The sequence below is a fragment of the Pogoniulus pusillus genome, chromosome 33 (assembly GCF_015220805.1).
Source record: "Pogoniulus pusillus isolate bPogPus1 chromosome 33, bPogPus1.pri, whole genome shotgun sequence".
NCBI classification, from domain to species: Eukaryota; Metazoa; Chordata; class Aves; order Piciformes; family Lybiidae; genus Pogoniulus; species Pogoniulus pusillus.
In genome coordinates, this window is record NC_087296.1 from 1362705 (window position 1) to 1378645 (window position 15941).

The window sequence follows — 15941 nt, forward strand, 5'->3', positions numbered from 1 at the left end:
CTTTCCATAACACTGAATAACCCTGCTATGAACTTAAAAACGAGCTTAGAAATGAACTCAGCTGTCAGGTTAAGAGCTTAAAAATGCAGGCACCTACTGAACATCTCACAGCAGCTCTGATCTTTCAGACCACATCAGGGTACAGTCAAGACAAAAGGAGAACTGAGTATGGCAGTGCTGTTACATTTGCTATCAGAGCCGTGGTAACTAAGGCAATAAAGTGATTACAGTCAGGGAAAAAAAAAGGTCCTACTTGGATTTTCCAGCTGAAATCTCTGCTGCCTGGGTTCTGCATTTTAAATCATTTTAAATCTAAACCACAGTATGGAGCAGTGACTATGGTTATTTTTTACTGAGAAATATTGCTGCTTGTGGTTGCTGCAGGGAAAGGAGCCTGATTTATCACATCTTCATGGAAAATGCTTAGCTAATTAGGTGGAGCATATTGGACAGTTTAATGTGAATGGTCCTAAGGGCCTGCTGTTAAATGCTGCTGATGTTCTCTGCTGTCATTATGTGGTCCCCGTGCACACCTTCCCATTAAAAAACACAACCAAAAGATGAAAAAGCTCAAAGAAAAAAGAGAAGAAATCCTATGGTTTGCTTGATGTGCTAAGGGAAGAGGTGATACAAACCTTCTCTTGCTATTGCATGGCAGTTAGGAGCAAAACAACTTCCAATTGCTATTTTTAACCCCTATATTCCCTGAATATTAGGAATCAAATTCTTTACAGTGAGGGTGGGGAGACACTGGCACAGGTTGCCCAAGGAGGTTATGGATGCTCCCTCCACGGAGGTGTTCAAGGTCAGCTTGGATGAGGACTGGGCTGGTAGGAGGTGTCCCTGCTCATGGTAGGGGGTTTGGAACTGGATGATCTCTAAGGGCAGGCAAAGGGCAGAAAGAAGCTTAATAAAAATAGGTTGGATGATCTTGGAGGTCTCTTCCAACCTGGTTGATTCTATGATTAACAAAAAGGATGGCAGTTTGTTTCCCAACAACTTGGCAGGACATGAGCAAAGAGAGTCTAAAGAGGAAAAAAAGAAACCCACCCCAAGAATGGAAAAAAGAACTAAATTACAATCAGTTTTTTTCTCTCAGCTTCAAAGCAGCAGCTGGACAGCTTCTGCACAAGTTTACACAGGCATACTGGAAACTGTTTATCAGTGGGCTTGTGGATTTTCTCATTATCCAAGTGTCACATCCTTTACACAATTCCATTAAGGTTCTGCTGCAGTGACACCAGTGACAATGAATTTTTCCATGCTCAGTGGAAATTAATGCAGTGCTTGAGAAGCAGCCCATTTACTGCCAGCCTGGCAGGACATCACAAACTGCTCCCATTGGTTTTCACTTAATAGTATTTCAATAAAAAAAACAACAGCAAGAAAAGGCTGTATTTTGGCACCTGGTGAAAAAAATCAACCCAGAGGCCTTTTATAGGGGTGTATGATGCAATGTGAGCAAGGATGGACCCACAGGTCAGCAGAGATGTGTCTGCACACAGCCAGCAGGACCAGGGACGTGGTTGTCTCCCTGGACCTGGCACTGGCAAGGTCACATCTGGAGTACTGGGTTCAGTTTTGGGCTTATCACTACAAGAAGGACATTGAGGGGCTGGAGCAGGTCAAGAGAAAGGCAACCAAGCTGGTGAAGGGTCTGGGGAACAGGGCTGGGGAGGAGCACCTCAGCGAGCTGGGGGTGTTTAGTCTGGACAAGGCAAGGCTGTGGGGAAGATCTCATTGCTCTCTACAGCTCCCTGAAAGGAAGCTGCAGTGAGACAGGGTTTTTAGTCTCTTCTCCCTGGTACCAGGTGATAGGATGACAGGATTTGGCCTGAAACTGCACCAGGGGAGGTTTTAGTTGGAGATGAGGAAGCATTTCTTTGCTGCTAGAGTTGTCAGAGATTGGAACAGGCTGCCCAGGGAGGTGGTGAAGTCCCCACACCTGGAGGTGTTCAAGAAAGGTGTGGCCATGGTACTTGGGGACATGGTTTAGTGGCCATGGTGGTGTTGGGTTGATGGTTGGACTGGATGAGCTCAGAGGTCTTTTCAGAACCAGAATGAATCAGGTTGGAAAAGACCTTCAAAGTCGTCAAGTCCAACCTAACACCTTCTAATCAAACCCATGGCACTGAGTGGCTCATTCTGCCTCCTCCTAAACACCTCCAGGGATAGTGACCCCGAGGGCAGCCCATTCCAATGCCAACCACTCTTTCTGTGACCAGTCCAAACCTGGCACAGCTTGAGGCTGCGTCCTCTCATTCCACCACGGGCAGAAGAGACCAACCCCACCTGGCTCCAGGCTGCCTGCAGGTAGCTGCAGAGAGCAACACCCCAACAAGTCCATGTCTCTGTATACAGATGCATCCCAATGGACACCTCCGTGCCACAGCCGTTCTGCGCTTGGCAGAACATGGGGTGGCCTTATGCTTAAAGGAGTGGAGGCTGAGCCTTCCTTCGTGGACAGAGCACCCCACAGCAGCGTGGGTCTCTGCATGAACAGCTCAGACTCAGTCCTAAGCTGTCCATTGGTTCCAGCTGGCTGGAGCAGACCAGCGCTGCTGATTTCTCACCTATCTCATCTTTCCGCATGTCCTTCATCTTGTCCACGGTCAGATTCTTCTCTTCCAGCTTCGAGAGGACCGATGGGGGCAAGACTGAGAACTGCCTGAGAGGGCTGGCCCAGCCCCACAGCCTCTTGTCGATGACCTTGCTGAGGGTGAGCAGCCGATAGGTCATGGCAGGCCAGCGCTTGCGCAGCGCGATCTCGAACAGCGCCCGCACGATGCGCGCTGCGTTCTGCGGGGGACACAAACAGGCACCAGTGTCACCAGCCCCCCAGCTGTCTCCTCTGCAGGGGGGGCACAAACAGGCACCAGTGTCACCAGCCCCCCAGCTGTCCCCTCTGCAGGGGGAGCACAAACAGGCACCAGTGTCACCAGCCCCCCAGCTGTCCCCTCTGCAGGGGGAGCACAAACAGGCACCAGTGTCACCAGCCCCCCAGCTGTCCCCTCTGCAGGGGGGGCACAAACAGGCACCAATGTCACCAGCCCCCCAGCTGTTCCCTCTGCGGAGGGAGCACAAACAGGCACCAATGTCACCAGCCCCCCAGCTGTTCCCTCTGCAGGGGGAGCACAAACAGGCATCAATGTCACCAGCCCCTCAAGTATTCCCCCCCAGGATGCTCAGAGGGCTGCAGCAGCTCTGCTGTGAGCACAGACTGAAAGAGTTGGGGCTGTGCAGGCTGGAGAAGAGAAGGCTCCCAGGTGACCTTTTGGTGGCCTTCCAGGATCTGAAGGGGGCTACAAAAAAGCTGGGGAGGGACTTTTTAGGCTCTCAGAGAGTGCCAGGACACAAGCATCAGAGGAGTGACTTTTTAGAACATGTTACCACCTTCTGAGTCCACTGTCCCAGCAAACTGCATAAATCTGCTTTGGACTTGGAAAATTCATCACAGAATGATTCTGGTTGGAAGAGCCCTTTCAGATCATCAAGTCCAACCACTACCCCAGCACTGCCAGGTCACCACTAAGCCATGGCCCTCAGCACCACATCTCCACAGTTGTGAAAGCCCTCCAGGGATGAGGACTCTGCCCCTGCCCTGGGCAGTCTGGGCCGAGCCTGGACAACTCTCTAGAGAAGAAACTGTTCCTCACGTCCAACCTGAACCACTCCCCTGGGACAACTTGAGGCCATTTCAATCATGAACATAAGCCTGAAGGAGGTCAATGCTATGCAGAAACCCCAAGTTACAAGATTTCTTTTGCAAAGCTCTGCAGCTCTACTCTGAACTCATGGCTCTTTGATGTGTTTTTGGTGGCATTTGTGTTTTAACTGTGCCTGCAATTCTGTTCTTGATTCGTTGAACAGAATGCAACCATCCTCTCCTTGCCTCTGCCATGCCAACAGGAGCAAAAAATAGAAAATGATTTAGTTGTGATAGGAAGCATATGTCCCTGGAGGAGCACACTGCTTTGACTTGGAAGAGATGAATTGTTGTCTTAATAGCCACTTTCCAATTAAAAAGAAGAAAATCCCAATCTGTAAGCCCAGTTCCACATGTACCATTTGGGAAGATCTGAGAAGACAACCATGCTGCCTCACTGAAAATGTTATAATTGAGACAGGCAAATAAAAGCAATTCTCTTGAAAGCAGAGATTAAAAGAATCACTCTGAAAATGATCTTGCTGTGCAAGTACCACAGCTCCTATGATGTGCATAATGATTGCAGAATCCCCTCCTTTCTACCCAGGCACGCCAGGAAATGCAAACACTTCTCAAGAAGATGATGTGAGTAGGAAAATCCTGCTGAAGAATCCCTCTGCTTTTGAATGTTTAACTCTCAGCTGCAGCAGCAGCTGAATGCAGTTTGGCAGCCAGTTTAGGGGAGAGACAAAAATGGTTCGATGCTGCCCATTGGTTTTTAGAAAGCAAAAAGTAAAACCAGAAAGAAAACAACCAACCAAAACCAACCAAACACACAAAAACAGCAAAAAGGGAGACACAGGACAGGCTAAACCCAGCAACAGGACAAGGGAGAATGGTTTGAAGCTGAGGGAAAGGAGGTTGGCGGCAACCAGGGGCTGTCAATTCACCTCAGATTAGTTGAGTGAACAGAACAAAACAGTGTCTTGTGGGAGTAAAGCAAAACTGTGTTGTGTGAATGAGAGAGCAGCTAGTTAGGTGAATAAACCAGGGATTAGTTATGGGAATGAAACAGGAATTAGTCAGGTGAATACACCAGGAATTAGTTAAATGAATAAACCAGGATTAGTTAAGTGAATAAATCAGGAATTAGTTAAGTGAATAAATCAGGAATTAGTTAAGTGAATAAATCAGGAATTAGTTAAGTGAATAAACCAGGAATTAGTTAAGTGAATAAATTAGGATTAATTAAGTGAATAAATCAGGATTAGTTAAGTGAACAAACCAGGAACTAGTTAAGTGAATAAATCAGGAATTAGTTAAGTGAATAAATCAGGATTAGTTAAGGGAACAAACCAGGAATTAGTTAAGTGAATAAATCAGGATTAGTTAAGTGAATAAATCAGGAATTAGTTAAGTGAATAAATCAGGATTAGTTAAGTGAACAAACCAGGAATTAGGTAAGTGAATAAATCAGGAATTAGTTAAGTGAATAAATCAGGATTAGTTAAGTGAACAAACCAGGAATTAGGTAAGTGAATAAATCAGGATTAGTTGAGTGAACAAACCAGGAATTAGTTAAGTGAATAAATCAGGATTAGTTGAGTGAATAAATCAGGATTAGTTAAGTGAATAAACCAAAGAATTGTGTTTTGCAGAATAAAGTACAGAAGCAGCCAAGCCCAGACTGCAGAAGCATTCCAGATTTAGAAGTTCTGAGTAACTCCTGTGCAATCACAGCTGGAATTGGCCAATGTAATCGTGTTGCTATCTAACTGTAGACAATGAAGACTAATCAAAGCATAAAGGGGTAACACAAACCAAAAGGAGAGTCACAATGAACACAAAAATGCAGTAGTTTGGAACTTGCAAGTTAGGTGGTTTAACAATGATGTAGAAGTGATTTATTTAGGGGTGATTTTGACCCACTGCAGGAATCTTTTCTACTAGAGCACTGTGCCACACACCTGCACCCACACAGCAGGCTCTCTGGTTTTAACTGCATGTGGGTTAGAACGTGCAAAAAGCCCTGCAGATCAAGGCCTGGGGCATGAAGAGAGAAGAAAGCAGTAAGAAATATGTAAACTCTCCCAGCTTTACCTGTGCAACATAAGCAGAGTCTGAGATGAGGGAGAAGCTGTCCAGCTCCCCTCTGCTAATGTAAGTCTGGAGGAGGATATTAATTTTCCCATAATTGTTTTCCACACCTCCTGGAGCAGGAAGTTCACAGAAATCATTCAGCAAGGTATCCAGTTCCTCTGTTTCTTCTTCTCTCACCTACAACACAATTAGGCATGATGAAGAGGCTGCGGCAATTTGATGAAAACTTGGAGACTGAGATCAAATTTGCCTTCTAACACTGTTACATTACTCTAAAATGGAGTCTCTTGTTTAAGGGGAAGAGAAAAACAAAGCAGTAGAAGGAAAGAAGCCTCAAAGCCACATCCTCCCCGGTGCAGCTAATAGATCATAATTGAAACTATCTCAACAGTCACACAATTACATTTTGTTATTCATCACCATCTATTAAGGTTGCCATTGACACACAGAAATTTGATATGCCACTAAAATTGAATCTTCTGACCCTGCCATCCTTCATCTGATGAGATTTCATTTCTTATTTGACCAGAGTAAAACCTCTGTCCATCTGGATTAGGGCAATCTTGAATTAACATTAAATGTGCTCATTAGAGTCACCTACTTTGCATCTGCCATAATAACATCTCCAACTCCAAACTCGGAAGCACTCTGATTCCTGGCATTAAAATTTTCACTGTTAATAAGATTAAGTCTTAATGTGAGTAAAGAAATATTCCTCTCTCTGCTTTGAATAATGCAACAGCATTTCACATCCTAACTGCTGACCCTCACGTGGCAAACCGGCATACATCTGCATACTCTTGCACTGACTGAGAGGCTCTAAGTGTAGAGTTTATTTAAAGAGGGTAAATGTTTGGTCCCTGCAGGGAGCCAGCCGAAAGGAATTTTCCTTTGGAGCTGACTACCTGACACACAAGAGACCCCAAGGCAGCTGGGGGAAAAGCCCCAACTTTCCAGCTACTGCTCCTGCAGGGAGGAGGATGATGAAGGCTACAACTCTAGTTCCAGAGGAACATTTTGGTCAGCTTGCAGCAGTGTTTTCGATATCGTTTTCTGCCCTTTGCATAGCACAGAAGAGGTCAAATGCAGATCTGGATCTCATAGAATAGAATCAAAGAATCATTAAGGCTGGAAAAGACCTTGAAGATTGAGTCCAGCTGTGGCTCAGCTATCTCAAAACACAGATTATAGAGACAGGATTCATAGTTATGATTTGTAACTCCGTACTGGCAGTCTCTAGATTCATATTTACCAGTTTTAGGGTCACATTCACAACCTGGAGGTTCATTTTTAGCTTCATACAACCTGGAGATTCATATTTACAAACTGGAGGTTCATATTTACTATTTTTAGGTTCATATTTATTATTTTATGTTCATATTCACAACCTGGAGGTCCATATTGCATATTTTTAGGTTCACACTCACAACCTGGAGGTTCATATTTACAAACTGGAGGTTCATACTGAATATTTTTAGGTTCACATTCACAACCTGGAGGTTCATATTTACAAACTGGTGGTTCATACTGAATATTTTTAGGTTCACATTCACAACCTGGAGGTTCATATTGAATATTTTTAGGTTCATACAACCTGTAGATTCATATTTACTACTTCCAGGTTCATAATCACAACCTGGAGGTTCATACTGAATATTTCCAGGTTCATATTCACAACCTGGAGGTTTCTATTCACTATTTCCAGATTCATATTCACAACCTGGAGGTTCCTACTCACTGTGTTTAGGTTCCTATTTAAAAAGATGTAGATTGCTATTTATGGTTTCTGAAATTCCTCTTTGCAATTGGCATCACAGAGAGGCAAATCCTGAATTGTTCTCATGAAAACCAGTTACTGATCTTGAATAGACAGAGCTGTGCAGCAAATGGATCACAAACAGGCAGAAATGAGTCTGCACTGATGCTCTGGCAGATGGATATGAGGAAGCAAGCTAGAGCTATGCTTCAGTCGAGGAGCAGCAGCGGCACTAACTTCACATGCAGAAGCACAAACATCCCATTGCACTTTCTGTGTGCTTTCCTTTTAAGCCTTTCATTGCACTAAATTTAGCCCTAGCAAAGCAATAGCAGAGTCTAGCTTGGAAGATGTTGCCTGTAGCAGTGTGAAACCTCACTGCCTATTATCTCCTGTAACAAGAGATTCCAGCAAGCCAGGATTTCTGCATTAGCCAGAGCTGGAAATGCCCAGGCAGCGTGAGCCAATCTGGCAGTGCATAGCTGGTCAGAGATCGACACTGCCAGCTGGCAGAGGCAGGGCAACGAGAGCCAACTCTGCTCTGGAAGTTGTGTAACTGTGCTAAAGTGGCAATAAACCCAGGCTGCTAAAGCCCGTGGAGCCTGGCTCACACCTCTGTGAGGTGGCAGCCTGGGCAAACAAGCTCCTGCTGGCTTGCAGTGCAGGCACTGTCGTGTGCCCTGCCCACACGGGAGGCTGGAATCGAAGCGAGTATGAGAGTAAAGGAATCTCTGAGCCTGCATGAGAAAATCTGTTGTAGCTTTCTGAATATCCAACTTCAAAATAATTTCTCAGCACTGATAACTCTGCTAATCTTTCTAGATTTCAAAGCTGAGCATTATTTGTCAAATCAGGATTGAATTTAATTGCACATTTGGACTCGGTGATCTTAGAGGTCTTTTGGAACTGAAGCAATTGTTTGGTTCTATGATTCTGCCATTCTGTTAATCTTCCTAGACCTCAGAGGTGGAAATAACTTCTCCTTCTGCTAATCCTTCCAGATTTCCAAGCTGAAAATCATTGATTAGAATTTATCAGATCAGAACTGAGTTGAATTTAATGGTTGGGCTCGGTGGTCTTAGGGGTCTTTTGGAACGGAACCAATTCTCTGGTTCTATGATTCCACCATTCTGTTAATCCTTCTACATTTCAAAGCTGAAAATAATTTACCCTTCCATAGTTCAAAGCTGAACATAATTTCTCCTCCTGCTCATCTTTCCAGATATCAAAGCTGAAAACAGTTGATCAGAATGTATCAAATCAGAATTGAATTGAATAGTTAGACCTGGTGATCTTAGAGGTCTTTTCCAGCTGAAACAATTCTCTGGTTCTACAATTCCACCATTCTGTTAATCCTTCCACATTTCAAAGCTGAAAATAATTTACCCTTCCATATTTCAAGTTGAAAATATTTGATCAGAATTTATCAACTCAGAATTTAACTTAATTTGATGGCTGGATTTGATGGTCTTAAAGGTCTTTTGCAGACAGAACAATTCTCTGGTTCTATGATTCTATAATTCTGTTAATCTTCCTAAATCTCAAAGTTGGAAATAATTTATCCTTCTGCTAATCCTTCCAGATTTCCAAGCTGAAAATAATTGATCAGAATTTATCAAATCAGAATTGAAATTAATTTCACAGTTGGACTCAGTGATCTTAGAGGTCTTTTGGAACAGAACCAATTCTCTGGTTCTATGATTCCACCATTCTGTTAATCCTTCTACATTTCAAAGCTGAAAATAATTTACCCTTCCATAGTTCAAAGCTGAAGACAATTTCTCCTCCTGCTCATCTTTCCAGATATCAAAGCTGAAAATAATTGATCAGAAGGTATCAAATCAGAACTGAATTTGATTTCAGAGTTGGACTCAGCGATCTTAGAGGTCTTTTGGAACTGAAACAATTCTCTGCTTCTATGATTCTATCATTCTGTTAATCTTGATAGATCTCAAAGTTGGAAATAATTTCTCCTTCTGCTAATCCTTCCAGATTTCAAAGCTGAAAATAACTGATGAGAATTTATCCTCCTGCTGGTGCCACTCTGCTCCTGGCATCGAGCGTGTCACAGAAGTCACTGCAGTGAGTCCTGCCACGGCGCGGATAAAGCAAACTGCGCAGGGAGGCAGCTGATAATGGTTTCATCTGCAAACAGGAAGAAACTGGTGCATGCCTGGCTGCACCAATCGAAGGGACACTCATCCTCACCTGGGACTAATTGAGGAGCTGGAAAGTTCTTAAAAGCATTTAAAAGGAACTCGTAGAGATCCGTAAGTGGTTCTGAAACGTGCGCTGTGGTTTAGGCTGAGCTGCACATAAATGTGAGGGAGTGCACATCACAGCTCTGGGCAATTAAGGCTGTTGAGGAAACATTGCATAATAGTGCTCTGTGTTTAGCAGAATCTGAGGCTGTGATCACTGTTTATGGAGTGCTAAAGAAGTGTTCAGTTCTGAGACATTCTTTGTGCAGAAGGATAAAACTTTACCTTTATCTGCTCAAACTCTTCGGCTTTTGATACTATAGCAAAAATATCTCCTTCTGTTTTATGGGCATCAAACAATTCATTGAAGGTCTGGTAAAAACAAAACGAGTTGACACAGAACATAAACATAGCAACAGCACAGAAGGAAGAAACATCAACCAGGATCTTAAAAGGCATATAAGGTTCAAATGGAATTAAACTGCTGCGAGACCAGAGAGATGCAATTTAAACAGCAATGACTTCCAGAATGACTTCTCAGGCCTTGCAGAAAATCAGTTCTTGGAAACCTGAGCATCTCCATCTCAAACCTGAGCATCTCAAACCTGAGCATCTCAAACTCAAGAGCCATGCAGTCCACAGCCCTTTCAAAACCAGCCTGGGACACATCTGAGTGAATAAATGTCACTCATTAGACACAGCGATAGTAAGCAGCCAAAAATTCTTAATGTTGAGTCCTCACTTTCCATTCAGTATTTCCTACAGAAGGAAGGTTTGAAGATTAATTAATGTGTGCATCAAATCAAGCTTCCAACACTCCCCACAGCACTGACCAGAGTGCCAAAAGCTGTTTAAGGTGGGCAAGCTGTTAGGATTTTCGCACTGGAGAACTTAACTCTTATCAGACTGCGTGGCTGAAGGAGTTAACATGTACCAGTGGCTGCACACACTGCTGACAGCAAAATGCTCCTTACAACACACCTAAAAGAAGCACAGAAATCTCCAGCCTCACCCGCCCCAAGCCTGAGCTTTCAGTATTGCTTTATGCATCATTTCTTTTCCCCATTTCCTCTCCTCCCATTCTGGCAACTACTATTTGAAGAGATACTGAGCAAATCAGCTACATATTCTGTAATATCTTAGAGCTATTTTAGGGCTGGGCTCAAAGAGCAGGAAAAAAGAATCAATGCCAGAAGCAGGAGATGCTCTTTTACCTCGATAGTGTTGTATTTGATGTAGTAGTGGCTGGCAGTTCTGCCTAGGTCTGTAGAGGAGAAGAAGCCAGTTCGCTCCTCAAAGCGAATCATGCGGGCTTTGTCCAGCTTTCTGCCAACTTCAATTACCAGCTGCTCCCTGTGCTTTTCTAGACTTGGATCCATCTAGACACACACAAAGCACACATTCATTTGTAGGAAAGAAAGAAAAACAAAAGCCTTAACTAAATTGTTTTATTGAGGAAATGCAACCACACCAAGCTGGAAATCAAATGCAACCAAGGTAAAGTTATTAAGTCAAGACTTTGCTGAGGTCTCACTAAATAACAGTTAAATTGACATTAATGACCACAAATGGGCTGTACAGGACTTCTTCTGTGTCGACAGGCTCGACCTTTGGCACCCTAAAATAACTTTGGAATGTGGTGGGTGCTCGTGGAGAGGGAAAGCAGAATAAGTTTGCACCTTCTCAGCTGTGCTGAGCAGCTGGGAAGAGCAACCAGTGAGAGTTCTGCAGAGAGATGGATTCTGAATGGGTAACACTGACTGCCAGCCAAAACACAGAGAGAAACTGGCACACTGCAACCCTGCCAAGGAACAGGGAGATACCAATTAGGAAAACTGGATACCTACAGCCAGAACAGAAGGGACAGTATGGCCTAAGTGAGACAATCTGTGATTGTGCCCTCATCTCGCACGATCCCATCCTTACACTGCCTGTAACACAAAGGACTTGGAAATGTGAGACTGGCTGATCTAGAAAACAAGAGGCTGGCATTGCCTTGGCTCCTGCACTTCAAATTGATACCATTTGTTACTGCCTTAACACAAAAATAGGCTTGCCTATGATCCACACACCACACCAGAAGTAAAAAGAAGGTCAGTGGCACGAAAAGACAAGTGTTGGCAGCCTCTGCTTCTCTGCAGATGAAGAAATCTCCCCCCACTCCCCATAAAAAAACCAAGGGGAGGGGGAGCAACTCTTGTTCATGATTTATTAAATAGAAAAAAATCTGATAGTGTTTTGTCACTTTTTTCCCCACCTTTAGTGCTGCATTTCTTGTAACCCATACATGGTTAACAACACTGAAAATATCTGATGAAAAAGAAAGGAAAAAAGGAATCTGTAGGATGAGACAACAACATCCCTCTCAGCAGCAAAGCACTTTGGGCTTTTCAATCCTCTGTTGCTTTGTGATTTGTGTTAGTGCTGCACTAACACATGGAAATGTCCTGGAAAGCTTCCTCTAGAACAGATCTGAGACGATCAGAGGTCTAAAGCTGCCTGCAGAAGCCTCCTTCATCAAAAGCCTACTTCCTTCCACTGCAGCTTCCTCTAGCAGACACAAAAGCTACACAAAAAACACCTCCTACTTTCAGGTCTACCTCTTCCAGCGACCCAAACAATCTTATGACCAATGATAAAGTGACCAAATAGCTCCAGGACGTGTGAAATAAGCTGCAGTTAGCACACACTGGGGGGAGTTTCACTTGCATTAGGCTCATTTATTTGTGTCCAAACTGCTGGTGACAGCAAGTGCTTAGAAACACCTGCAGAGAGAGACAAGTAACAACATTTAGGTAATAGAGATCTGTTAGCCATAGATATTATTATGCATAAAATAGAGTGAACATTTTATTATATCTGTAACATAGATATTTTTGGGCATAAAATAGAGTGAATATATTAATATATCTATAATATAGATATAATTATGCATAAAACAGAGTGAATATTTTATTATATCTATAATATAGATATTATTGGGCATAAAATAGAATGAATATATTATTATATCTATAATATAGATATCATTATGCATAAAAGAGAGTGAATATTTTATTATAGCTATAATATAGATATTATTGGCATAAAATAGAATGACTATATTATTATATCTATAATATAGATATCATTATGCATAAAAGAGAGTGAATATTTTATTATAGCTATAATATAGATATTATTGGCATAAAATAGAATGAATATATTATTATATCTATAATATAGATATCATTATGCATAAAAGAGAGTGAATATTTTATTATAGCTATAATATAGATATTATTAGGCATAAAATAGAGTGAATATATTAATGTATCTATAATATAGATATCATTATGCATAAAATAGAGTGAATATTTTATTATATCTATAATATAGATATTATTAGGCATAAAATAGAATGAATATATTATTATATCTATAATGTAGATATCATTATGCATAAAAGAGAGTGAATGTTTTATTATATCTATAATGTAGATATTATTAGGCATAAAATAGAGTGAACATTTTATTATATCAAGATAGCAATATAATTAATTAATATATAACATATCATAATGTAATATAATGCAATGTAATATAAGAATATATACACATTATATATGTATATATCTTATCTCTATGTTATGTATATATAATATATACCTATTATATGTAATGTTATATATTTTTACATATATAAACACACACACACACATATATAATCTCTCTGTATCATTAAACCTTCCTTACAACCACAGACAATGACAAACTTCTGAAACTGTGCTCTGATTTAACATGGCTGAGGCAAGGAACACTTCCAAGTACAGAAAACCCCAAACCAAATGAGTCCAAAAGCTCTTATCATTAATAAATCACAATAAAAAAAACCCCAACCAAACCAGACAAAATGTCAATTAATAATTGATGCTGAAACATGCCAAAGCAAAGCCTGTTAGGGGCAGAGGGGAAGCAAGCAGCTCAAGGATGCTTTCTTTCCTCTTTGACACTCTGCCTACAAACCTGAAGCGCTGACTGCAGCACCTGGCAACGAACGTTGGTCTTTAGAGGCTAACTTGGGCTGTTAAAATGTGTTTTTCTGTGAACAGAAGGGGCCTGGAGGGTAACTTGGGCAGCTAAAATGTGTTTTTCTGTGAACAGAAGGGGCCTCTTAATTCAGTGTTAAAAATACTCTGCCACAGAAAAAAAATACCTTCCTTTTTCCAAGCACTTTAAAAGAATTGCTGATGTCAGGTTAAGTAGAACTAGCAAATATTTATCCTCACATCAGGGAAGGATTAGAGACCCCGAGCAGGTTACAGATCCTTTTTTTAAAATGCATTTTATACCTGATAAGCTTTGTGACTGATGCCATACACTAATGGATTTGCTCTCATCCGTACGTAGAGATAAGTGTAACTTATCCACTTTACTGCTTCTTCCACGTTAGTTACTGTGCCAAGAGCAATCTGCAAAGAGGAAGAGAGACAAAACTCAGTGTCTGAGGTACAGCTGAACACAAGTATTTCGTTGGAAACATCTGGAATTTGGAGCACTGAGACTAGGTCAAAGAAAGTGTCAAGATGTTTCCAGCTCTGAATATACTCACTTGAAGCACTCACACAGCTTCAACTCACAGACAGCTACCAGCGCGGTTGTGTTCTGCGACATAAGATTGGAGACACCTACACCACTTATGGCTTTTGCCACTAGAAGATGGTACAGAGCAGTTCTGCTATTAAAAAAACACAGATGACACAAGGGAATTCTTTTGCAAATGTGCTCAAGGTAATGTAAAGAGAAGCAGATATGAAAACAAAAGAAGAATTCACCTGAGGAAAAAGAAGAATTCAGCTAGGGAAAAAGAATTCAGCTGGGGGAAAAAGAAGAATCCAGCTAGGGGAAAAGAAGAATCCAGCTAGGGGAAAAAGAAGAATCCAGCTAGGGGAAAAAGATTTCACCTGGGGAAAAAAAAATTCAGCCAGGGGAAAAAGCAGAATTCAGCTGGGGGAAAAGAATTCAGCTAGAGCAAAAAGAAGAATTCAGCTGGGGAAGAAGAAGAATAATGGAGATTGTTGCTTTGAAATAGCACAAATGTTGAGACTTTTCTTTGAAATAATAGAGATTTTGCTTTGAAACAGCACAAATGGAGATTTTTTTCCTTTGAAATAGCATAAAAGTAGAGCTCTTTTTTTCCTTTGAAATAATTCAGAGGTTTTTTTTCTTTGAAATAGCAGAAGTGCAGAGATTTTCCTCTGAAATGAGGCAGAGATTTTGCTTTGAAGTGATTCTATGATTTTAGGTTATTTCAAGGGAAAATCTCTATGTTATTTCTAAAAAGAATATCTACACTTATGCACTGAAGCAGCTAGAGAAGCATTCAGCTCTTCACAGGCTGCTGCTGCAGGGAAAATGTGGAATGCAGCCCAGGGGTTCTGACTGCTCCATTTGCTACCTCAGCACTCGCTGCCTCGCCACACCTTCCAGCATCTCTGAGTGCACAACTTGAAAACTTGAAATGTCCTAACAAGGTGGTCCAGCAGGAACAGGGAACACAACATTTTCATTACTGAGGACACTGAAGTCTGATAATTGCAAGGAAAAACACAAAAGAAGAGGAAGGTTCATTTTCACAGGCATGCAAAGAGGAAACTGCTATTACCTGGGATAACTGAAAGGGAAAAGCCTAAAGCAGTATTTACTTTCATAACCATGAAAGTAGGAAATGTTTGTTACCCAGGATGGTGAAGTCTGATAACTACAAGAAAAGAAAACCCAACCAACAATTATCTTCACAATCTTGAAAATATAAAATTTTCCTTGCTGAGGCCAAGGAATTCTGCTAAGGAAAAAAAAAAGCCTCAAATATTTACTTTCACAAGCATGAAAATGTAAAATTTTCATTGCTGAGGAGAGTGAAATGTAATAAAGAAAAGAAAAAAAACCACAACCAAACCAATATTTACTTTCACAAGCATGAAAATGTAAAATTTTCATTGCTGAGGGCAATGAATTTTGATAATTAGAAGAGCAAAACCAATATTCACAAGCATGAAAGATATGAAATGGTGAGGACAGTGAAGTGCAAACATTAACAGGAAAAAAAAACCCAAACAAATATTGTTTTCCACAAGCATAAAACCCTAAAATTCTCATTACTGAAGACAGTGAAGTCTGATAGTTAAAAGTACAAAACCCAAACTCAACTTTTATATTCCCAGTCCTGAAAATAGAATTTTTTTATTGCTGAGGATGG

At 41.5% G+C, this 15941-nt stretch overlaps 1 protein-coding gene across 3 annotated transcripts in view; it reads right to left on the reverse strand.

The window, feature by feature from the left end:
* ASCC3 (activating signal cointegrator 1 complex subunit 3) overlaps positions 1-15941 on the reverse strand; it is a 161512-nt gene that overhangs the window by 74744 nt on the left and 70827 nt on the right. For 2 of the 3 annotated variants that reach the window (XM_064170382.1, XM_064170383.1), the window contains exons 17-21: positions 14035-14154; positions 10918-11082; positions 9989-10075; positions 5747-5923; positions 2574-2799 (exon numbers count right to left, since the gene is read on the reverse strand). In XM_064170382.1, the coding sequence (XP_064026452.1) occupies positions 2574-2799; positions 5747-5923; positions 9989-10075; positions 10918-11082; positions 14035-14154 (775 nt within the window). Of the gene's footprint in view, positions 1-2573; positions 2800-5746; positions 5924-9988; positions 10076-10917; positions 11083-11211; positions 12469-14034; positions 14155-15941 lie in introns of those variants that run through there. The other variant, XM_064170384.1, reaches the window with a different exon arrangement.